Below are 26,200 nucleotides of genomic sequence, written 5' to 3' on the forward strand. Positions count from 1 at the left end.
TTACGCTGCTTCCCACAATTTGAATTTTATAAGCAATGCTATCCGCTAATACTTATCTACTCGTAGATGAGAAAAATCAAAATAAGTAAGTAAAAAAATAGTAAAAACAGGAGTGCCTTTATTTTTTTGTTTTGACTTTGAAACTTTGTCGAAAATATTCGTGAGGTGCCTACTTAAGAATGAAAATTCATATGAAAAGATACAATAATGTTAAAAGATTTTTTAATACTATAAACTATTGATCTTTAAACCTTATGTCAATCGCATAGTCTTCATCTTCTGCTTGTGCTTGCTTTGTTTTTTCAGTGTCTCTTTTTGGTGCTGTTATATTTATTTTGTCTCCGCCGTAGACATACTCTTCAGGATTCAAGGGTACAAATAGGGGTAGATCATCTGATGGTTTATCGGTAGCTTTATTTTTTTCATTGTCATTTGGTACAGTACTAGGCTCTGTAGATACCGTAGTTTTAATAGGATCTGTTGAAGGATTATTATACGAATGGTCCGTGTTTTCATTATTATAAGGATTTTGATTGGGATTTTCTTGATTTTCCACAGGTCGATTAGGATTATTCTGATTATATTGATTATCAACATATTCATTATTGTTGTAAATTGCATTATTTTGATCAGTAGGAGGTATATTTTGATTATTATTTCCGTAATAGTTATTGCCGTGTCCTTGGTTTCCTGGATTTTGTTGATGAGGTATATTTTGGTTATTATTTCCGTAATAGTTATTGCCGTGTCCTTGGTTTCCTGGATTTTGTTGATACTCATATTCATTTTGATTATATGGTCCTTGGTTTTGGTCGTTATATCCGGGTCGTGGACGGTGGTGATGAGGTCGATGACCGTAATGTACTGGTCTGTAGTTATTATTATTGGGTGGCGTATAATGATCATTTTTGTTGTCTTCCTCAACTACTACAATAACCGTTTCCGGATTTTTTTGCGGAACATGCTGTGGGCGGTCCTGTTTGTTAAACCCGAAATGTCCACCAAAGTTCAAGTTAAATCCACCAAGAACTGCACCCGCAACGCCTTCAACCGTCGAATGAACTCGTTCGTGTGCAGCTGATATTATATCACCAAGAATAGGAAGTTGTCCATTGCACTTAAAAATCGTCACCATAAACACCAACACACAAAGTTTAGTATGCATTGTTTATCAACAATTAACATCTATTTGCGAATGTCTTGCCAACGTATCACGGTGTGGCACGTTCCTATAAATTCTGCTTACTGACGCATCTTTGTCCATTCTCAGATTCTTTATAAACCTGTTTGTTCTCGTCCATGTACATTTAAACTCATTGCTTAAAAAAACGACCGCTAAGTTTGCGAGTAAATTTGTTTATAATATGTAGGTATATAACTTAACTTAAATTACTCACTGATTGTTAACAAATGAACAGAAATCTAATGAAGTCAAGTAAATCAGTTTTTTATTACGGGTGGAATGTACTAAATACAAATATCTAATTGAAATTCAACTGTGTCTGTGACTTCAGAATTATTACTACAGACAGTAATAAAAGCTGTTATAATTTTTTTAAAATTAAGTTTTAATTTATTTATACAATTCTGCATGTTAAGGCTGTCATAAGCTGTTTTTTGTCTGTCTGTTTCTGTTTACTTTTGGAAATGGTTAAACCGGCTTTGACTGGGATATAACGCAAAAATAGAGGAATTTATGGGAAGTGGTGCAGGTTTCTTTGTACTACGGAAATTATTCTGGGTTGCGGGGAAAATTTGAATCCCCTTAAACCGATTTGCCCGCGTAAATCCACAAGCGAAGCTTCGTCAAGAATAATTACATATTCTCATAAAACGCAAATTACATGAAACCTCGGCGGATCTCGCTAACTTACTCATCTTCATAATTATCTCAGTCGTTTTCCTTAAAGCAAACTGGTTTTGAAATTACAAATAATACATATAGCTTAGTCATCGTGTACCCACGTAGGTATGCTTTGCTCATCAGGATACCTGATTATTTATATTGAATTTGCTAAATAATTACTAGCATATTTATACAGGTAATCAAAGTACTTTCTTGAGTCCAATTCAGTTAGATCTTTCCAGCCTAATCTTATTCACTATTGAGGGTGAGTCAAAGTATTGCCCCAAGATGGAAATACTTCAGATATTAAAAATAGAAAAAAATATTTTATTTTTGAAGAAACTCGAACCGATCAACGGAATACATACAAAATACAAGTTTTCGTATCACTTGTTGATGAAGATACTGGTCTATAATATTTTAATATTAACCTATAATAATCATTACTTTAACGCAAAAACAAATAAAAATCATTATTTTTTTCGACCCACACTTTATATGTAGGTCATATAGAGGATATTTGACGTTGGGTTTATGATTTATTTTATTAGTACCTACTGTTTATTATGTCTCGATTTATTTCATCATCATCATCGGCAACCCACTACTGTCCCTGCTTGCTGGACACTAGTGTTCTTTCAGAATGAGGAGTGGGCCATAGTCCAACGCGCTGGCCAAGTGCGAATTGGTAGACTTTACATACCTTTGAAAACGTTTTAAGAATTCTCAGTTATGTGGTAGGTTTCCTCGCGATGTTTTCTATCTATCTTTATATATTTTAAGACTACCAATTTTTGTATGATGTTTTTCTGATTCCATTTTTTGTTACATATATTCTTATTATAAATCTAGTATAAATAATAGTCATCACTTATATAGGATACGGAAAAGGTAAATTAAATATGGGAGAAACCTGTAAGGAAATAATATTACAAAACACATGATTTAGATTTTATTTAATAAATAATAATATGTGTAACATACCTACCTTTATGAACTCTAAATTTTCCACTGACGATTAGCTATTTTATTACATCTACAAAACTACAATACAATTATTATTTTGAGCAATCTTAGATCTTTAAAATTAAAATCTCTATTCTTTAAATCTAATGTCTATATCAAAATCTTCGTCTTCTCCCTCTGGTTTTTTATTTTCTGTGCCCTTATCGGAATCCAAAGGATTATACGGTAAGGCAGTCGGAGGATCAGTCTTTTTATCTTCATCAATTGGTGGGTTCGTGTTCGTAGGAACTACTGTAGGTTTATTGTTATGGTTGTTACCAAAAGGATGCTGAGGTAAGGGATTAAATTCGCCAGAATTATGATGTTCTTGATTGTTGCCAACGCCATGATTTATGCTACCAGGGTGTTGTTGATTGTTCTGATTAAATTGATTATAATTTTCATGGCCTGGTTTATTGTGGCTTCCATGGTGATGATTTGTCGGATGTCCTGGATAATGTTGACTAAACTGGTTATTACCATTATGCTCTTGGCTATGATGTCCTGGATACTGGTGGTCGGGATGTCCATTGTTTGTATAGTAACCTCCGTTGTTGTTGTAATTGCCTTGGTGATGATGATGAGGGTGTCCGTGATTGTGGCCGTGTGAATGTTGATGGTGGTAGTTATGATTACCATAATTGTTTGGAGGTCCTTGACCATGTTGTTCTTGGTTGCCGAAGCCAGGTCCGTAGTCTCCATTCGGTCTTTCAGGGTGGGGCGGGGGATGAGAATGGTGACCTTGATAGTGACCATGTCCATGAGGTGGTTTCTGCCAATGATGTTCATAATAATTGTTCTCATTGGATTGTTCTTCAATGTGCGTCGGCTGATCCGGTGGTTTATATGGGTTTTGGTTTTGACCATGACTGCCAAAGTTCAAGCCAAGCCCTTGAGATATGGAGCCAAGAATAGATTGTCCTAAACCTAGTGCACTCTGAAGATGTTTACCTGGAGACGGCGAGTAATTATTGTAATTAGGGAGATGTCCATTACACTGCAGAACTGTCACTAGTAAAATCAATAATAATAACTTTTCCATAATGGAATGAATTGCACTAAATAAACGGTCCTTGTATTACTAGTATCCTATTTTTATTAAGATGCACGTATGTAACACTAAGCTGTCATGTCTACTCTGATATAAAAATGGTGGTCGGTTTCAATTTGAGTTCATTTTATTATTCTCATTTGTTGTGATGTTAATGAACGAGTTTGGCTTGTTCCAACGGTATTTCTAAAAATGTTTGCATACATTTAAATTGCTAATGATGTCTGCGGGTCCTGCCTGGTATGTATATCTTCGATCCACAAATATTGGATATAACAGTAAAGATAATGCTGCCCAATCTAGTTTTACTTTGTATGTCTAGCAAGACCTAAAAATTTATGGAAAAAATTAAGTTTATAAAAAAGATATTCGACTCAATGAAGCAGCAACGCGACAGTATTTAAATTATGGGCGTAACGCAATATTGTATTAGATCATTAAGACAAAGAAGCTTTTCGAATTCGTCCGCAATGGATATGTGACACATAATAATGTAATAATATATTTTTGTTTCTGGTTTATTCTAATCACGATAATATTTTTATTTTATAAAAGTGGTTACTATCATCTAAAGACATCATCAAAACAATTTCATACAGAACAAAAATTTCGTCTACAATCTATCAGGGGTGCGTTATTATTGCTACTCCTGAAGAATAATGTAGAACGCCACGTGCAGGTGACTCAGAAAATTTATTGGAATTTAGAAAATAACATAGATGAAAAAATTTACAATTTTGACTGTAATCAATTTACAGTCAAAATTGTTAAAATAAATAAATAAAAAATCACTTATTTTAAAAAACAAGAATGAATTTTATAAGTGTTGATAACATAAAAAAAATAAAATTGAATTTCTCACTTTATGATTACATATTTCCACGATATTAACATGAAAAATAAAAAGCTGTTTATTTTGGTTAAAATAATATTTAATAACAAGAATAAAATGTGACAGTGTAATGTTAGAACAAGAGAAAATATATTTATCATGTGTAAGTACATTTACCCGTACAAAAGCATTATTAATGACGATTTTTGGTATATAACACATTAAATAAATTATATCTATCATTTGATAAAGTTCTCTGGTATTTAAAACATAATGATACCAATATTTGAATTTAAGGACAAAAATATATCATATTTGATGTAAAGTTTAACAAAATTGGATCGAAACAGTATTTAAAGTCTGAATAAAAATAAACAACTACCTTATAGATTAGTAAGGCACAATTTAACTTTGGTTACAATAACACATTCCTAAGTTATATTTAATATTAATATCTACACATATTTTATTCATGTACTCTTAACTATTACGAAGCCTCCATCAGTCATTATAGTATAAAATGCCAGAATACTTTTTGATGGGTTTTAGAAATTTTCATTTTAATTATATTTTTCTAATTATGTATATCAACGATTATATATTATTTGATTTGTCTCTAATATCTATGTTGATGACATAGTTACTGTTTTATTATATAGTTACCTACTCGTTGAAAATATTTAGTACTGGCTCTGATATTAATAATTACATTATTCATTATTCTGCCATGAATTGAGCACACACTGCACTGCACATGAATGGAAATAACTGATACGATCTACACTACATGATTTTTTATAAAAATAATGAAAATCGTCTATTATGGATGTGCGTATCTTAAGTAGGTAGGATTAGCCTTAGAAGATCCTGTAAATATATAATAGTAGTTAATTCCTTTTAAATTATACTTATGCATACTCATTATGGGTTGATACGTAAAAATAAAAATAAATATAGGCCAATTAAACAACGTTTTTAAAATTGTTACTTACTTGCAATATTATGATCGACACTTACGAATAAGTTTTTAGTACGCCACCTACTGTATTAGTTACACGATGACCGATGATATTGATAACATATAGCACCATTATAATATTACGAACACAGAATAGATATAATAAAAATGCATTTCTGTACATCAGCAGCTTCCTGTATTTTTATTCAAAAATATTTCTTTAAGTTTTCTGCAGCGTCAGTACACAAAATAAAATTATTTTTGCTAATCATACCAAAACTATATATATAGTGATCAATGATCATAACTAAATAAGTTTCATGATGCAAAATGCATTTCTATTTTATGTCGATTCTCTGTTTATAAATAATATGAAATACATTTACCCCTACATCCCAATTATAAAAATGATACATTAAGTAAAATCACTTTAATTCTCTTGAAAAATATCCTTAAATAACTTGAATTATGCAGTTAACACAAATAATAAATACGCTAGTCATATTTTATATATTAATCTGCATATATTTAGGATTTACGCATGATCATCGAAATTCTTAATTTATTAAATTTATATATAAATTCGGTCGTAGTTCCTACTTACGTCTACAACGTGAACATTTAGTAAATTTAATTAACTCTATGACATTTATTGAACACGTTATGGGCTTGAAAACTGGACACTTTTGGCAATATCTATTTACTATTTAGTGTCTCGCTTACTAATTAATTATAATCTCAACATTTCACTTCAGCGCTGTAGATGAATCGATTATCGATCTGTCTATATAGTGTTATCCTACATCTTTATATATTACTATCGATTGTAACAGTATGCTAGTACGGAAAGTATCCATACAATATTTACTTTGGTACAACACTAGCACTATGATATTACCATCCAGCGCACTTGATGGGAAGATTACAGTAAATACATTTATTATTAATCGATAGCCCGTTACACTATTGTAGAAAAATATTGCCAAAAACATCCGGTTTATGAGCACCTTTACAAAAACTGTGAACATACACGAAACATTAATACATCGAGATAGTGTTAAAATATGCATGTATATTAATTCACAAATGCATTTACATAATGTGGTAGCGCTAATGAACTCTATCTCACGACCAATGATTTGCAAAGTTTATTACTTAAAAAAATGTATTTTCTAATCCTGTAGTCATAATTTTAACTTGTAGGTATTTCCTTTATCACTGTGTTAAATTCTAAATTACAACATTCAATTATATTTCTCGTTTATAAAACTATATTTATATCGATGACGTTATATACAATTGCTGATAGACACGGTTTTTCCACGCCTGTTACAAATATATACTTTTTTTTCCTTTCGTTCCATATTGATATATAAGAATAATTTTGTTATGCACGATAAGCGTCGAATGTTTATTTTAATTTATATTTGAGTGCTAATGGATTGGAATTCGGGTCATGTCTACTGTCTACAGCAGAGGTTCCCAAACTTTTCTTGGCCAGGGACCACTATATAGGTACAATAAAAAGAAACTATAATAAACAAATTGAAACTTTTAATGAATAACTCAATAAGAACATACATAAAAAGAAATAATAATATTATAGTATAAACTTTTGTAGTTATGTATTACTTTAATGTAAGTTCTGTAGTACTTGTATTATCTTTAAAAGTTCAGCTATCCTAGGACTACCAGTGTTACTCAAAGTTTCACGGAAACCTTTCTTTCAAACGGCTAAATTTAATAAATGGTACGCTAAATTTAAATTTGTTCGCGGACCATAATTTGGCTTCTTCAGACCACTGGTTGGGAACCCCTGGTCTACAGATTATTCAAGACACGCGCATTGGATTTTGGCGATTTTATCGATGCTGTATCACGTTTTGATTAGCTTTATCTATTGCAGTATTTAGCTATTGCAGTAGGTATTGGTAAGGATAATGTGCGTTTTAGTCTCATTCAAGACGCGTAGACGTGAACATCATCATTATATAAATAGGCTATGTTTGTTAGGCTATGTTATTATATAAACAGTTAAGAACAAATTTCTGTTTGTTTGTCAAACGGCTTCCTTTTTTGTTTTATCAGGTACGTTATTGGGTTATTATTATAACTCGTCAATAGCACATTGATGAGTTACGTGAAAAATGTAGAGACTGTTTATGATTATAGTTTACTTTCAACCACCTATTAGGCGAATTATACTTACGTATAGTAACGAATTGAAAAATAACAGTTCATAACTTTTATCTTATCAACTGATACTTCTTTTCACTTGTTTGGGAGTTATTGAAAAGCTTAAATTTTATATATTCAAAATACTATGATTTGTCTGTGTGTTTCAAATTGCATCACACTATTGAATGAAATTCTTAACTTAACATACCTTTAAAAGATTGAAATTAGACAATGTCTAGTATGCCGCAAATTTCAACCTTTTGTAGGTAAAATATTGCGATAGATCGATTATTAATAAGACGTAACCATTATAGTTTTTTAACACCTTATAAGCTGACATTGTCGCTGATAGTGCTAATAGTGGATATGGGGATTCAATTTATAAGGTAAAAAAATGTATTGGATATATCGATTATTAATAAGACGTAACACGTGTCTATCCATTGCACACAACGTCATCGTTTTATAACACCCTATAAGCTGACATTGTAGCTAATAGTGCTGATTCAATTTATAAGGTAAAAAAAGGTATTGGATAGATCGATTTAATAATACGTGTCTATCAATTGTACACAACGTCATCGTTTAAAACACCCTATATGCTGACATTATCGCTGATAGTGCTGATAGTGGATATGGGGATATGCGTGTCCTTGTCGGGGTTGTTGTGCAGCGGGCAGGGCGGGCGGCAGGGCGGGCGCGCGCGGCTGGGCGGGCGGCGGCCGCGGGCGGGCGGGCGGCGGCCGCGCCCGAGCGGGAGGCGGGACAGGTCGCCTGCGACACGGGATAAATAAATAAACGAATATCTAAACAAAGCATTACATAGGACAGTTTGTAACAATATACTGGAATATGAATATATACAAATATATACGTAACAATTTGGTGAATTTCGCACGTGTACGTGAATAGCGACACGCGAAACTATATTGTCGGTCTTGGATCATGTTGGATTACAAGCTTTTGAAGCCGAACAAATTGTATAGATTTTTTAATAAATCAAAGGAATATGTCGCAGGCGCTTGCGAGTTGCTTTATTTATTAGGTAATCCAACAGCGATACATATAATATTTTCACAATATATACAGTATGTATAGGCAGACAATCGACGGTGTGCGTTTATGCGTACGTTCGTGCAGATGGGTGTGTGTGTGCGTGTGTGTGTGTGTAGTTTGTGTATATGTATTTTTTAATAGTATACATAAGAAGGAGTGTATTTAGTTAACGCTATAGTGTAACCTTTATATTTCATTTTTGCATTTGTTCTTGGATAAATGGAAGATATCTAGATTCGAGTAATACATCATCGATTTTTATGAATATTAAAAGTGCATCAGTCGATTTTTAAAAATCTAACTCCTTAGCCAAGAATCGAACGAGTTCATTTAAAGAAGAACCATCCACATACTCTTGTTAACATGAATACATCCTACTCACTCTGAGGAGACCCATGCCCAGGAATGGGATAGTAATGGGATGTTATACATATATTCAACAGTTGACAAGCCTTTTTTATTACGTTGGGAAATCTTGCATGGGTTCCTCTCAGCTGCGGGGCAGCAGGGAGGATATGTCGAACTTCTACTGGCTAAAACCCCACGTTGTACCTCCGGACATCCTTTGTCGGGACCAGTTCGCGGCAACTGCTAGTCCGCTCTAAACTTGTTGCGAGCAGGTGTAGTCATACATTCGCTATGGCGACGCGATTCATTTCTATATTCAGAGCGGACTAGCAGCTTTCCGCGGACTTAGCAGAGCCCGCGACGACCCACGTGGCAGAGCGGTCACCATACTGGTCTGAAGCGCAGATCCCGGGATCGATTCCCGGCCAGACAGACATCTAAATGGTTAATTTAGGTTTCTGTTGGGTGGGGGTGTTTGTGTATTTCTCTCTGTGTGTATCCATAACAGCTACGAGACAGGGAATTCTAGTGTGGGGCTAAAGCGTTTAAAAGTACTTGTTAGCATACCTGCCGACGCGGACTTGTCGAACACCTTGCGTGTCTTCGGCGCCGGCGCCTTGGGCCGGGGTCAGTCGATCACGTGCTTGATCTTCGCGTACAGCGCGCACGAGAACACGAACCCGAAGATCGGGATCACCGACATGCCGACGCCGACCGCCGCCAAAATGATCAGATGCTCTCGGATGTGGTTCGTGAACTCGTGGATGCAACCCTGGAAAATATTGCTACTTGTAGTCTTGTATTTTTTATAATAGGAGTAACAAACGAGCATGCAATTTGATGGTAAGTGGCCACTGTCGCCCGTGGAATTCTGTAATCACCTCAGATACGATTAGATTCCCACTTGAGGTGGGCCACAGATGCGCCACAACCCCTGAGGACTACGCCTCGTAAAAGTATGTTTCCCTTACCATACCCTTCAAACCACAACATAGCAGCGCTTAATACTCCTGTATTTAGATAGAAATAGGTGCGTCGGTGGCCCGAAGTGGAACCATAAAGGGTTCTACGACCTTTGAACACATATACATATAAGGTACAATTACTTTGTTAGAGAGTGATCTTATTAGATTTGACGTGAGTTGCGGAAAGTTCCCATATGAAAATGTTAATCACCCAATCTTATCAAATTAAACTTAAGCCTATTCTTAGTCTATACTGATATTATATGTACTTCTCATCAATACGTTAAGCCTTGTGACGTCATGCTATTTATGTCCTTTTTTCGTCATTACTAAGATTTTATGTTACGTTTTTATTATATTTATTTTTTAAAAGGAATTTATTCATTAGAATTTTGACACTTTATTAGTATACTGCGAGAATAGTATTATTCTTTACATCAGGTTTCTAGGGCATTTAAGAAACGTGATTTGTTGCTATTTGGTACTAAGACTTAAATCTTTCCCAGAATCCCTTGGCTTAATTAATTTCGCCTGCGATTTTGTATAATCACATACAAGACTAAGAGTCAAATCACCTGTATTCGTATCTTTGCGAGTCAAATTCTGATATTCCTGCTTGATGCACATGTGAACAATGAAGAACAAACCTGTGTATACGTTACTATAATAGATGAACATTTTTAATGTACATTATATTATAAGCCTTGTGTATACATTACGGTATAGTCCGCGCCAAACTGCTAGTCCGCCCCAAGTATCGAAACGTGTAGAGCACATTGTACATATTAGCGGGAAGAAGATAATGCGGGGCCCTCTCGGCACCCGTCCGCTGCGCGTTCTCTCTACAAAGCGTTAACGTGCCCTTACGTTACGGAGTATTTTTTATATAATCGGAGCGGACTAGAAGTTTGGCGCGGCCTATACTAGAACACTGAACGTGTATTACGTCGTAGTATATGTTGGAGGGGTGGTCGCGCATGCCGCAGCGCGGCGCGGGCGAGCGGCAGCAGGAGTCGGGCACCAGCAGCCGCGGGTCGTGCGCGTGCCACACGCTGCCGCGCCACTGCGAGAACACCACCGCGCCGCAGCACTTGAACTGGGAATCATGTACAGTATTTGATGAATAAAGTCGTTCGTGCACTGCACCGTCACCGACGTACAGATACTTCACCGCCTTGAAATTGAATGAACTAAAAGGCACTAGCAGCACTAAAAGGCTGTATTGTCAGTTATTTTTTTTAATTCTTGAAAATTTACAAATAAATAACTAGTACTACGTAATTTACATAATAAATAAATAATTTTAGCACGGAGCACGGAGACGTGGCAAAACTTATTTACGCAACTATTTCCATTCTCAAAACTGGTTACATTTTCTTGTTAGGAGTGAGTAATCTGTACTGATTTATGGTTAGAGTGACTGGAAACCAAAGCACGATATGTTTTTTTTTACAATATAAGAGTAGCAGACGAGCACGCAGTCCACCTGATGGGAAGTGGCTACTGCCGCCCATGGACATCTAACCAACCTCAGGTAGGATTAGATATGACCTGAGGTCGGCCACAGATGCCGCTACCCCTGAGAATTAAGCTGGAACGCCTCGGAAAATTATGTCTCCCTTGCCACAACCCTTCAAGCCAGAACACAGCAGCGTTTAACACTGCTGTCATGAGGTAGAAATAGTGTGGCGGTGGTGCCGCCGGAGTCGAACCACAAAGGGTTCTACCACCTTAAAAAGATAAGATATGAATTCTTTTATCGTTTTTAATGTAGAAGTAGCAGACGTGCATGTAATCTATCTGATGATAAATAGCCACTACAACCCGTGGACATCTATAATCAACACCTTACTTATTTGAAGTCGGTTACAGTTGCATTGCTACTTCTGAGTGTTAAGATTAAATAAACGATGCTAGGTAATTTATTAAGATCAAAACGTTTATTTTCTTCCCTATTTTCCACATAACACTTATCTTTTAATCAACTGTTTTAATTTATTTCTTCACAACAGGCTATAAACTATATTAATCCATGTATATATTGCCAGTTTTATACACTGAAGACTATGTTTGAACACCCCATATATTAATTGTCTCTCCTTTAAGTCCCCCTTAGAATTTGAAAATAGCGACGCACACTTGTTGTAAGGTAAAAATATGTCAGGCGCTGGCATCTTCGAAATAATATTATAAGCAAAGTCTTTACTTTTATTAAGAAGATTTAATAATACATTCGATCAAGGGACGATTAAATATATGGTTAATAGATGATTACATAGATATCACATGATTGTACATTACAAACAGAAGTTTAAATCACTAATATACATTGAGTAATGTTCTTGCTTGTTTGATAATTCGTTAGCTACTCATATTCGGCGTATAGATCATTAGATTTTCAGCATACCTCAGTCTGCATATTGTCCACTGCGTCAGTAATGACTGTGTCGAGCGCGTAGTTCGAAAGGAAAGTGTCATTGAGCTCAGCACGAAGCTCGTACTCTACCGCCACTTCGTAGTAGTAGGCCAGCCCGCCCGCCCCCGCCTCCAGGATGAATGTGAACAGCAGGAAATAGGTGTACTGGAAAAGGAATTACCGTTGATCTTAAAAAAACATTTCTTTGCTTAATGTCCAATGACGTAACGAAAGTCTTCGCCTTACAAAGGATTAAGAAATATTTAATTGTATCAGGCGTTACTTTGCGGAAATCCATGCTATTATAAACTGCTAAATAAAGTGTTATAATATAATGCATCTATTAACAAATATTTCTTATTAAGTTAAGATTAAAACTACTTCGCAACAATCCGCTACAAATATGTATGATGGTATATATTTTTTAAACCATGCAGTATGTACCACACTCCCTGCCACAGCAACATACGACCCACACCTCCTACTTACTAGTCCTAAAAGTAGATTATAAGCTATTTAAAATATAATGTTGTAATAAGTGTCCAGGTTAGGCTAATAAACATCCCATCATACCTTGTGAATGGTATTGTGTAGGGCTCAATAGTGGACTAAGATCGTCGGAGGCCCACGGTGTAAATGTTGAACGAGGCCCAGGGCGGAAAATTGTATGAGGCCCCAAGTTTATGAAGTTGATTTAATTTTACAAGTTTTTTATAAATATCTACAAATAAACTTGTTGGGGAGGTCCGTTAGGACCAGAGGCCCAGGGCAGACCGCCTCTGCCACTTGACTCCTTAGCCCGCCAATGATAGAGCTTACATCAAACTTACCTCTATAGTTCAGGTTGACGTAAGGTAAACTTTTTTTTTTATAATATAGGAGTAGCAGACGACCATACAGTCCACCTGATGGCAAGTGGCTACTGCCGCCCATGGACATCTGTAATCAACCCCAGATAGGATTAGATATTCCTGCCTGAGGTCGGTCACAGATGCGCCGCTACCCCTGAGGACTAAGCTGGGACGCCTCGGTAAAGTCTCTCTCCGTTACCACACCCTTCAAACCGGAACACAGCAGCGCCTAACACTGCTGTTATTAGGTAGAAATAGTTGTGGCCATGGTACCGCCGAAGTCGAACCACAAAGGGTTCTACCACAAAACTATACTGAGTCGTTTCATAAATAGTTAGATTTTTCTATATTTACATGATTGAAACGCGAGACGATGATACGCAATTGATATCACAGCCAGGTATATATTACACACAAACAAAGATGATCAATTGATCAGTGTGACTCATCAAATATATCAAGAATGACTCATAGTTGTTACACCAAAAGTACTTAAGATTCCTGATAGCCCTTGGAAGTATTTCTAGAATGTTAATATATTATGTAACTTTCAAGTATTAACGTATGGTGGTTTTGGTAACAGATATCCATTGGCGGCACCAATGGATATCTGTTATTGACTACAGATAGAGTGGGTATACTACCTCAGATCAGTCATGGATGCAATGCTGTTTTTGAGAAGTTGCAATGTTTCATATTAGTGTCTTTACATTCTTCAAATAACAACATTGTTACAAAGCAGAAGTAGTTGCAGCCATTTACATTTTTACCGATGAGTACTAGTGCTCGCCATCATATTTGAAGACTAATAACATGTCCTGGTTTTCTGAGACAAATATAGCATGTTTTGACTTTCCTTTTATTAAATTTGGATAATAATATATATTTTTATATTATATAAGTTGTTCATTTGAAGAGCATTTGGTTACGACGATCTTTTAAAACATGTAAAATGACTGTTTGTATTACATTAAATAAAAAAAACCTATTAGTTTCTAATTTTCACCATCATCTCATCATCAACCCATTACTGTCCCACTGCTGGGCACGGGTATCCTCTTAGAATGAGAATGATTAGGCCATAGTCCACCGCGCTGGCCAAGTGCGTATTGGTAGACTTCACATACCTTTGAGATTTTTTTTTATAAATCTCTCAGGTACGAGGGTACGTTTTTAAGTTCGCGGAATGAGGGACAAGGAGCGAAAATAAAATGTCAAAATTATTTTTCTTTTTCTACATATTCTCCTGCAAGACGAATGCATTTTTCAGATCTTTGTATTAACTTATTTAAACCCTCATAAAAAATGTTTTGTCCTTGTCGGAAAAATACGAGGAAATTGCGTCCTTTACTTCTTCGTCTGTAGAAAATTTCTTTCCACGAAGCTCTTTTTTCATTTTTGGAAAGAGATAATAATCGCTGGGAGCCAGGTCTGGACTATAGGGTGGGTGATTTAAAATATCAAAGCCCACCTTATGCAGGGCAGCCAGTGCAATACGGCTCTTGTGTACGGGCGCATTGTCGTGCAACAGCAGGACACCTCTGGATAATTTTCCTCGTCTTTTTTCTTTGATGGCTTCTTTTAACCGCTCCAAGATTGTTGCGTAATATTCTCCGGTTATAGGGACACCTTTATCTTTGTAATCTATTAACAAAATTCCTTCTGCATCCCAAAAGACTGTCGCCATGAGTTTGCCGGCCGATTGTGACACCTTAAACTTTTTAGGAGGTGCTGTACCCTTTTTATGCCACTGCATGGAGTCTTGTTTAGACTCAGGTTCATAATGGTGAACCCAAGTTTCATCTCCAGTAACAATTCGATTCAGTACAATATCCTTATCTTCTCCACAGAGGTTCAAAAACGCACGGGAACATTCAACGCGCTGTTGTTTCTGAGGCGGCGTGAGCATTCTCGGCACCCACCGCGCGCTGACCTTAGTCATGCCAAGATGGTCATGCAGAATTTTAAAAATGGTTGTATCCGATACTCCAACCATTTCTGCAAGCTGTTTCTTCTTTAGCCGAGCATCTTCCAGTACTAATTTTTCGACTTCCGCTATCGTTTCCGGAATGGTCACCTCAACAGACCGTCCTGGTCGTGGGTCGTCTTCAAGTGAATCCCTGCCTTGCTTAAAAAGGTTGTTCCACTTGTAAACCATCGTTTTTCCAGGGCAAGAGTCCCCGTAAACCGATGACATCTCTTCCATTATGATTTGCACATACTTTCCTTGCTTGGTAAGGAACTTTATAACGGCGCGATGCTCGATTTTCTCCATACTTCCAATTTTCTTCCGGATTGAGTTGTTTAATTGTCGATAGTTTTAAAACTAATGATGCAATTGTGATAAAACTTTATATTTATACTATTTATGAATCACTTAACACGTACCGCCCTTAACGAGCCCGCTATCCCCCCTCCAACCCTGCCATTCCGCGGACTTAAAAACGCACCCTCGTATGCAGGTTTCCTCATGATGTTTTCCTTCACCGTTTAGCAAGTGATAATTAATTTCTAATACGCACATAACTTTGAAAAATCAGAGGTGCGTGTGCCTGGGGTTTGAACCTCGGACCCCTCGATCGAGAGGCCGAGTTTCTTAACCACTAGGCTATCACTGCTGCACTTTCTACTTTTATTTTTGGATAATTATAATGTAATTTTAATTTTCTCATGTGTCACTTAGGTTCAAAGAATACCTAAACAAAAACAGGCATAAATTATTACATAAAATTGAAATAGCTTAATGACTATAAATTAGTTTAGGCATGAGAATAATGGTCCTTTGTGGCTTGTGCCTAAATTAGAACCTTATCGTATTGTAATTTGTGTTGTAGGACAAGATAAAAATGTCAGCGTCATAGAAACTGATAATGTTATATTATAGAAAAGTAAATAGCAATTTTTAATTCGGGTTTTTACATTACTTTTTACATTACTTAAAATACTTTTACATTTTTATGGTAAAAATATATGAACTAATAAAACTGTAAAAGTTTAAGTACAGAGTTTCTAAATTAATTTCTTCCACCAGACGCAAAAGTGGTTGAGATTTTTTTCGTTTTTACTTGCATTTCTATATCATCCTTATGACACTTGGGCAAAGGTTTTCCCTCGCTAATCATGGGTTATATGCGATATTTTACACCTCCTTGGGAACATTATAGACAATTTTGAGTTACGAATTATCTTCGAGATGTCGACGCTCACTTCAGAACATGTTGATAAATAACCTAATCTAATATATGTATAACTGTGAAAAATAATGTGCATGTCTACAATTCCACCCCAGATGTCAGAGAGACCAGTTTTACTCCTAGGATACAGTTACAAATATATCAATAGCTGCAATAGGAACATACAAATATAAATTTGTATGTTCCTACTTTATATCTCAGGGACCACCAACTATGTAGAGGTCAATTTAATTAACCCGATTTAGATTCGCGTGCCAGTGCTTATTATGCTCATTATGCCCAATTTGCATGGTTCATGCTTACTGTTTCTAATTATATTGAAGTAAATAAAATTACCTGTTTTAGGAGCCGCTAAAATTGGGCAAAATAATATTTATATAATAATCTAACAAGTAGTTTTTAGAAAGACCTTAAAAATACCTATCTTCGGTCTTATTTAACGAGTTTACATGATACTTTGATGATATGAGGCAGAAATTGTACAGTTGTACCTTGAAGTCAGTTAGAATTTATTTTTTTCAAAGGACTCAATAGCACAACTTAATAGCATGGATTTCCGCAAAGTAACGCCTGATACAATTAACTATTTTTAAAGTAATTTTAATTACCACATTGGTGGTACTACAGACCACTCATACCGGGAAGGTAATAGGAATTAGTTAGATTAGAGGAACATTATTAGTAATATTAATAAACGAATGAGGAAATGAATTAATTAGATGATTAATTAAAAACCCTCTGTAACTTGTAAACAGGACAAAAAATTGGTTTTTAGCATCGATACACTTTAGTTTGGATAAATCGTAATTAAAACAATATAATAGGTTTTTTGGTAAAGTATCATGTGATCAGGAACAAATAAATAATATTTATTTTGAGTAGACAGGCATCTCATTTTTTATTTAATTTGTAAGACCGCCTCATACCTGGTTATATCATCTTTTTTATAGGATTGAATTAGCAAGCGAGCATGATCCTGATAGTAAGTGGTCACTACCGCCTAGGATTCTGGCAGGGGCAGTGCGCTCAGAGCTTCTGGTTTTAGGGGAGCCAAATGTCTACAAGTTCTCTTGTAGATATTAATTGTAAAAGCTCGTAAAATTAGATCAACTTCTTAAACTGGGGACATTTCTACCCCGGGCCTCCGACAGGCTTAGTCCGCCACTGATTCAATCTGAAGCCGATAACAGTTGCAGCTCTTGGGGGCTGAGATGGGCGCTTCGTTATTTAACACTAGAAAGACGGCAAAATTTAACTACCTACTAAGACGGCGGGCGGTCAAATGACTGCAAGTACTCATATTCAGAAAATGCTTTATTTGTATAAAAATGCTACTATGAACTTTAATGATTGTAATATAATGCTCATAATTTATACTATTTAACATATCTAATTGCAATTTTTACATTAAAAAGTTTTAATTTCATTACAAGAACCACAAAGTGGCTTTTTACAAGAATAACATACTTTATTAGTTTTATTTTTACATTTACTAATATAACATTCTCGCCCTTTTCGGTTCTCTTGGATAATCGGTAACGAAGATTGAGAAGTTGAAGGCATAGGTTCTACATATAAAGGATCAGAACCGGAAAGTACTGTTTCAATTTCATTATTTCCACTAAGTGCACTCGCCAAATCCAAAATAAATTTTCTCCGTTTTATTTTTATTCCTGTAAATTTCTTATATATAATGTAAGAATTGATTCCTACTAGATCTAAAATGTTAAAAAATTGTTGTACAGCCCTCCATGCATCGGCTACATTTCATTTGAAATTCCTTCTTGCAAATGATGTAGGTCCTGCTTGCTCAGTAATAATATTCTGTCGAGCCCGACGACCAGTTGGAGTTGATACCGTCTGAAGTGCCCATGTGGTCCCGTCTGTAGCCGTGTAATGGCGATCCTGCTCGTGAGCAGTACAGGCAAGCAAACGGTGACCCCTACCCCTGCCACGAACACGTTTATTGTTATTAACGTAACGTAAATTCGAAAGGGGTACCTGATCTTCTGGGTCAGAGTCTGCACTATCAGAGTTCGAACTAACAGCAGGTAACACAATGTCATCATCGCTGTCAAGTACTGCAATTTCAGATTCACATTCCGACTGATCATTTGGTAGGTTTTGCAATAAATGAAGTATTTCGTTATTATCTAGTCTTTGAGACATTTTTACACTAATTTATTCACAATATTCTAAATAATACGTACTATATGAAGGCAGTTACTCTAGCGACTGAATAATAAAACATAACCATTCACATGTTTACAAAAACACCCTCATATTACAATTATAATCAATACTTAAGTTACAGCAGTCAAATGACTGTCGCCGTCTTTGTCGGTATATCAGCACTTTAAAAGGTAAATAAAGACCCTGAGAATCTTTTGGTCATGAATTTTTAGGATTCTTTTCATAATAATAAAAGTCACAAATTATCAGTAAACTTAGTCAAAAAGTTTTGGAATAAACAAACTTTTAAATTGAAAATCCGGTCAAATGACTGCTCCCGTCTTTCTAGTGTTAAGTGTTTAGGTAAGGTTATATGAGGCTGTTAGAACCAGAGTAGTCTAACTACAAAAAACGATTTACAATATGGAGAAAAGTAAAAGTGTATAGTCCGCTGTGAAGTTGTTGCGAGGAGGTGTAGTCATACAATTTACTATGGCGACGCAATTGATTTCTATATTCAGAGCGGATTAGCAGTTTTACGCGGACTATACAGCATTTTTAAATTACGAATATACAGATAGGTCAAAAATCATTAAAATGCAGTTAGGCCACTGGTTCTAGCAGCCTCATTATATGTACTCACACATAATAAACTCGTTCTATTCTCGGTCTTCAGTCCACAGCAGCCCAGCGCGCTGAGCGGCACGCCCATGGCGCCCGCTATAACCAGCAAGTAGGCTATCGCGGGGTACGTCGGCGTGGGCAGGAGAGGCACGAAGCGGTGTCGAGTGGCAATCGTCCACGCACCAACCACTAACACACCCACACCTGCAAACTAATATATAGCTTTTTGAAAATGTGTGTATATATTACAATATAAGCAGAAAAATATTTCTAAATCATTATTAAAAAATTACAAGCTGAGAAATATCGGATAATTGTCGAAGAATCATTTTGAATCTAAAATTGCCTTACCTACGAATGAAATCGGCTAAGGCCACATTATACCGGCAAAGTGACATCAATTTTGTAATACTTATAAGAGTCAAAAGCCTTATTTTTTTTTAACTTCTGTCGGGATAGTTCAAAAGATCGTATATTATTATGGAAAATTGGGTGGCGACCAGCCACAGACCTAAATACAGGTCTGTGCGACCAGCAAAGCCACAAATGGAAGAAATTCCTTTCTTCCATAGATTGATTGTATACTTCATCCATATAAAACATTTTTCTATACGACCAGCTGCACTCTAATGTAATTTTTGGAGATTGTTATTCTGTATGAAATAATTGGAATTCTTTTATAAATAATTGTATAATTTGAATCATAAATTCATGCTTTTTTATTGTTATCGTCAAAACTACTTCCAACTGTTAATGAATGTCTCATTAGACACCCATATTGGTTAATTACTAAAGTAACATCTGTTCAAATTATGTTAAATATGTCCGATGTTATAACACAACAATGACACATGCTAAAGAAAGTTCAACTTAGTTCTAGTTTTCTAATTAACTTGTAATATTACTTGTACTGTAAATAAATAATAATTTGTAAATAATCAGTTGCCTGAGTCTTACCTACTTCTCGACCTTGACTTTAGCCAGTAATGAAGATAATGTAATCTGTTTTTGTACATACATAACAAAATTTGTATTGGTTATTACTTCAAATTGTATTTTGTATGATGGAATATCTATTTAAAAAATTCTGCTGCAGCCTAAATTAATTTAATTAGTGATTATCCTATGTTTTTCAGATTTCAGGGCTATTTAAATATATAAATAATTAACATTATAGTAAGTTGATTTGATTTTGTTTATAATGATGCAGACTAATCAAGGAATGCCTTAGTAAAGTCCGCGGAAAAGTCCGCTCTGAATATAGAAGTGAATCGCGTCGACATCGTAAATTGTATGACTAGCTGCTCTCAACAACTTCAGAGCGGACTAGCAGTTTGGCGCGGACTATACCTTGACTATATGTAGTTGAATCCACTTCAATTAAATTCGAATTAATATTATTGATATTTGTATTATCTAAAACTATAATAAAATAAAGAAGATACTAATAAACTATAAAATAATAAAGAAAAACCATTTTTTTTCTTACCAGGAAAACAACATTGAATATATGGAGAACACATTTGAGAAAATTGACACTGCAACAGTCTGCATCTCTGGATTTTCGCGGCTTTACTTTCTTTTTTTTTGCTAGAAGTGCACTCGAGTCCTTTTTCTTTTCTTCTGCCATGCTTGATACCGTATAAGTAAATGTGGTGTTATCACATTCAACTGCATGTATAATGCTTATTTAAATTCATATCGTGGTGTGGAGATACCCTGAAAAATAAAGAATTGGCATCATTAGTAAAAAATCTTCCATTAAAAATTCAATTCTGAGATTATTTACAAATACTTACAAGAAAACAAATTGCCAGAATTTAGGACCAGTTTGAAGAAAACAATGAAAAACAATGTACATTATTTTATTAGCAACTCAGAAACTTAATTGTAAAAAAAATTGGAATATTACAACACCTATACTAAAATCTTACTTGTGTCAAAAAATAATTGACCCACATTTAGTTAGTATAATTTAAAATAAAAATGTATAAGTAATAAAAAATAATGATTCACAAAGATGCAAGAATGCAAATTTATACACAATATAGTTTAAAAAAAAAATTAAGCAGAATTGTGTACAATATTGATTACATTCAGTCCTTATTTTCATCACATTATAAATTCATTCAATTCAATGTCCTACGAATCCTTTGGATTATACACATTACTACAAATAAGAATACAAATTACTTTTATATTTAGATAAAACGTAAAACCACAGTCCATCTCAATAACTTATCCCATGGATTATGCAAGAAAAATGCTTGGTGCATATTCACATTGTTATTTCCATTTTACCATTCTTGGTCATAATTGGTGTAATTACTCATCATACTGGTTAAGTGTCAGTTCTAACTTCTCCACTATTTTCTTATAAAATGTGATCTGTTGCTTTAGGAATTTTTGCATTGTTAATTTTAAGTCTACGGTCCTTTCCGATTTAAAATGATTAATTTCGGCAAGAAGGGCATAAGATATAACATCCGTTCTTCTCAGCACCTCATTTAACTGAGCTACCTCCATTTTGTTTTCAGTTCTCAGTCTTTCACATTCCCTTTTCTTTTGGATTGCACCCTTGTGATTGGCTAGCACGTCAGGGAATGATCCGACAATGCCTTTGTACAAGTGGAATTTATCACCTAGAGGTTCCCAATCATATTTTGGCTGATCCTCGTACATTCTACCAATCTCAATATAAGCACCTCCTGTCATCTTAATAGCTGAGGTCAATTTTGATGTGGATACTATAGTGCCTTCATCCAAACTTAGTGCATTTCCAAGATTGTAGAATGCCTCTCCAGTTTTCTGACAGTCTGCCTTGTAGGGTCCTTGGAACCTTTTTGTTTGTGCTAAACACATGTTTGTAACAGATTTCACTGAAGTGTCCATGCTGCCTATGAAAGTGTGACATTGTTCAGTGATGTGGTCGAGTTGTGATTGTAGTAAAGCTTTTTCAGGTACAACTAATGATATACAATAATTTAATCCCAAAAGGTTGTCTCTTTCCGCTTGACGTTTGCCAGCTTTCCAGCGTTTTTCGTCAGTGCATGTAAGGAAGTGTTGCCAAACTTCACATTTTGAGAGAACAGGATGCTTACACATCCAGTCCACAAATTCTTGGAGTTGAACTCGTCTACGTTCAATTAGCTGCTCGTCGTAACGGCCAGAGATCTGCTTATCTGGCAGAGGTGGTATAGGAATGAGAGAAAATTTCTCTTGTAACCTTTCATGTAACCAGTCAAAATGTTTGTAGCGTCTAGACACCTGTATGTTATTGAATGATGGTGTCAGCTGATAAGCGATGAAGCTTTTAATTCCTTTAAATTTGGACTCCTTCTTTGGAGATGCCACAGTTACATTATATGGCTGTGATATGGGAGACCATACAAATCCATCTTCACCTTGTACTATATAAACCTTATCAGATTCTGGGACATCTACATTTAGAGTGCCTAGGAGATAACTCTCGCCACTGACTTTTGACGAAGGAGCAAATTTGTTTTTTCGTACAGTTCCCACCGATCCAAAGTTTGATACAGTGTCATCAATATGTTGATTGTAATCATTGATAGGCATACCAGGTAGGGGTGTAAGGGGCTGCTGTTGGCTGTAATGTGGCTTGCTCTGCTGAGGACCAGGTCCTATTTCAGAATATGTGTCGTCATCCCAATCATCGTCCCACCCATCGTCATGGGAAGCTGTGCGCTGATAGTTGTTGTCTCCAGCACTGTACTGTTGATCACCCCAGTCATCTGCAGCCTGGTCGTATCTTGGAGCTGCTGGTGCCATTTTTGATGGTACAGATTCTTCCGGAGTGAGTTTCCTGACATAAGCAGCTGGGAATAATCCTGTTTCTCCCTTAGAGTTCTTTCCTTCCCACCATCCTTCGCCAATTTCAGTATTTATTAGAGTTAGAATTTCTCCACTGGTTATTGACATTTCAGTAGTGCCCGCCTCACCCGTGAAGTCGTACAACGCTTGCACTTGGGCCGTCATGGTGGGACCCTGTTACCTAAAACAATTGTAAACATGTTATAGTACACTTAAAACGTATTAAGGATATAGAGTTAAAGCTATCTAGCACACTTTATCTTATCAGTGTTATCAAGAAATACAGAATATGTGTATAGGTGTGATAATTTTGTATATTCTCACGAATATACTTTTGTATCGGTGGCACCGGATGAATTAGGGCGTTATTCGCCGCAAGGAGTTGACACATTTTCGTAATAGCTCCAATTAAGCATGGGTGGTAATTGACGAGACACCCAAATCACACGTAGTTTCATAGCCCCCAATCATGCAACGAAGTGGGGCAATGGCCAGACGGCTGTCTATTGTTATAAAATACTTATTTACGACTCCGTTCATTCGGACATACTGATTTGAATTAATATAATCGGTGTGAACAATATTTCAATAAAATACACCTTTACATCAAAACTTCATATTGAAATAACGTTAATTCTTTCCATTAACAATAGAACTCAAAGTTTATCGGCAAAAAATACAAAATAACTCATATAGAGTAACGATATTCTTGTTTTGTGGTGGAAATCAATGACGTCAATTTGGGAACTGACAAGGTGTATGAAAACCTTTACACTATTCCAACTATTACACGATATGTTCGCAAATATGTTTTGGTACAATAAGGTAAATAGGGTTTTAGAACTTTACTTACTTTTGTTCACACTACACAAATAATTTTAAGGCGGATACACTGCACGCACAGTCATCTGAATGACAGTTTCATTCACAAGACAAGAATTTGTTTTCATTGTCAAAGCCGTACGGACTGTTTTCGTTTACGTGGCACTAACACAAGAAAATGACTAGTGCCTATTGGTGTTTTAGCATGACGTTTAGTTTTAACCAATGAGAAGCAAGAGACATGACGTAGTCGACGGCCGACGCATTGCTTATTCGCGTACTTCGTGTATTCGAGTTAAAGTTTAATTTTTTATCGATGTCATTCGATGTTATAATGACTGTTTTATATAAGAAAAATAATAAAATTCATATTTTAAATATCAGCAATATAACTATAGATGAATACAACTTAATTTTAATTTAGTATCCAAGGGCTCTAGGGAACTGCTTTCTTGGTAAGTTTCCGGCATTTTACAATAGATGGCGCTGTTGTAAATTTTAATATTTCAAAGATAAAAATCTCTTTTCTAGTTATTACTGTTATCATTTTTACAATGGTTCTTTCCAAATTTGATTTTTTGAATATTTTTAAATCATAAAAAAAATCATCCAACATGTATATGCCGGTTTTACACAAATAAGAGATGGCGTAATATGTAGCTTGAATTACTATAACTATACCAGGGTTGTTGCTGATGCAGGTTTGTACTAGTTCAGCGGATGCTGATGCTGATGCTGATTTTTTCAGATTAATATCAGCTGATGCTGATGCTGATGCTGATATTTAAAAATACTACATAATAAATATATTTTATACTGAGGTATTTGTACGTCCCTTACGAGTATAGTCTTTTTTAACCAACTGCACAAAATGAGGCGGTTTCTCAATTCTACCATATACATGTCTTTTTTATGTTTGTTCGCGGATAACTTCGTCGTTTATGAACCGAACTGGATGATTTTTATTTTGTTGGAAAAAAAGATATTTCCAAAGTAGTTCCATTATAAGAAAATAAGGGACCAGAGAAATCGAGGGGAACTTTCAAAAATCGTAAGGGCGACTCGTGCATTTGTAAGATGTTTTAGTACCTATGTCATCACTAAAAAGGTGAAAAAAAAATTAATTAAAAAATACAATCGACTTCCTTGTCACTACAAAGCAAAAATCAACTGAAACAAATTTTGGCTCAGCACATATCTCCGAAGCCGGCGCTCATATTGAACATGCTGTTTACGCCGTTATCCAACGAAATATATTTAGCACCGACTTCAGAACCATGTACCAAACCAACATCCACTTCAGCTACCCTCCACTCTGCAGTGACACAGAAATCGGCGTTTATTTGTTATTTTTTTTTACAAAAACTACACCGTGTCGTGTCTTTGTTCAATAACGAAATATTTGGTCATATTGCACATTTCACTGGATGTGGCATTATGAATTGAATACATAATTCTGTTTGATTGAACTATGATCGAAAGTTATTGATGCCTGACCAAATTACGTTGTAAATACAATCGAATGATTGTTTGATGACAACTTGTGTTTATAAACTTCTGTGATTGGCTAAAATTCCACGTGATTTAAGCTCGGTCTGCTGATGCTGATGCTGATATTCGCAACAACCCTAAACTATACCTACATTAAAACATTAAAAACTAAAGTATACGGTAAGCCTATTCGTTATTAATTACGACAAGGAGGTACTTATCACTTTTTATCTGCTCACTTATTAAGTACAGGGTTGTTATTTCATATGATATCGAGCTGAGTAATGTATATACTGCATTGCATTTATTACAATTTATTCGGTTGGCAATATTTTTTGTAACTACCTTTATGTCATTAATTAGTAGTAATAAACAAATATTTCAGGCATTAATTTCTCCCATATTTTTATATACTTTCAATATATTTTTGTGGAAATATTCATAATATTAATTAATTATTATAATAATAACGCAATAAGCGTTACATGAACGCTATAAAAATAAATAACTTTAATAATTATTTAAAATCTTTTATTCGAATAATTATGCTGGTCATA

The 26,200-nt window shown here is 35.3% G+C and overlaps 2 protein-coding genes across 4 annotated transcripts in view; both read right to left on the minus strand.

Moving 5' to 3' along the window:
* Positions 1–205: 205 nt before the first annotated feature.
* LOC140751741 (uncharacterized) lies at positions 206–3,997 on the minus strand. The gene is made up of 2 exons (XM_073085779.1): positions 2,946–3,997; positions 206–1,168 (listed from the first exon to the last, which is right to left on the minus strand). The coding sequence occupies exons 1-2, from the start codon at positions 3,891–3,893 to the stop codon at positions 236–238; spliced, it is 1,881 nt and encodes a 626-aa protein (XP_072941880.1). The 5' UTR covers positions 3,894–3,997; the 3' UTR covers positions 206–235.
* A 3,617-nt stretch (positions 3,998–7,614) lies between these two features.
* The window catches only part of SH3PX1 (sorting nexin 33-like protein SH3PX1), a 246,645-nt gene continuing 228,059 nt past the window's right edge, over positions 7,615–26,200 (minus strand). The window contains exons 2-7 of one of the 3 annotated variants that reach the window (XM_073085328.1): positions 20,986–21,215; positions 19,516–19,707; positions 12,647–12,820; positions 11,186–11,335; positions 9,842–10,046; positions 7,615–8,644 (exon numbers count right to left, since the gene is read on the minus strand). In XM_073085328.1, coding sequence (XP_072941429.1) covers positions 9,903–10,046; positions 11,186–11,335; positions 12,647–12,820; positions 19,516–19,707; positions 20,986–21,126 — 801 coding nt within the window. In that variant the 5' untranslated portion in view covers positions 21,127–21,215 and the 3' untranslated portion in view covers positions 7,615–8,644; positions 9,842–9,902. Of the gene's footprint in view, positions 8,645–9,841; positions 10,047–11,185; positions 11,336–12,646; positions 12,821–19,515; positions 19,708–20,985; positions 21,216–21,345; positions 23,512–24,183; positions 24,338–26,200 lie in introns of those variants that run through there. The other 2 variants (XM_073085326.1, XM_073085327.1) reach the window with 2 other exon arrangements.

Source organism: Epargyreus clarus, unplaced genomic scaffold (assembly GCF_041222505.1).
Source record: "Epargyreus clarus isolate Ecla_fem2 unplaced genomic scaffold, WU_Ecla_fem_2.2 ptg000023l, whole genome shotgun sequence".
In the NCBI taxonomy this organism is placed as follows: Eukaryota; Metazoa; Arthropoda; class Insecta; order Lepidoptera; family Hesperiidae; genus Epargyreus; species Epargyreus clarus.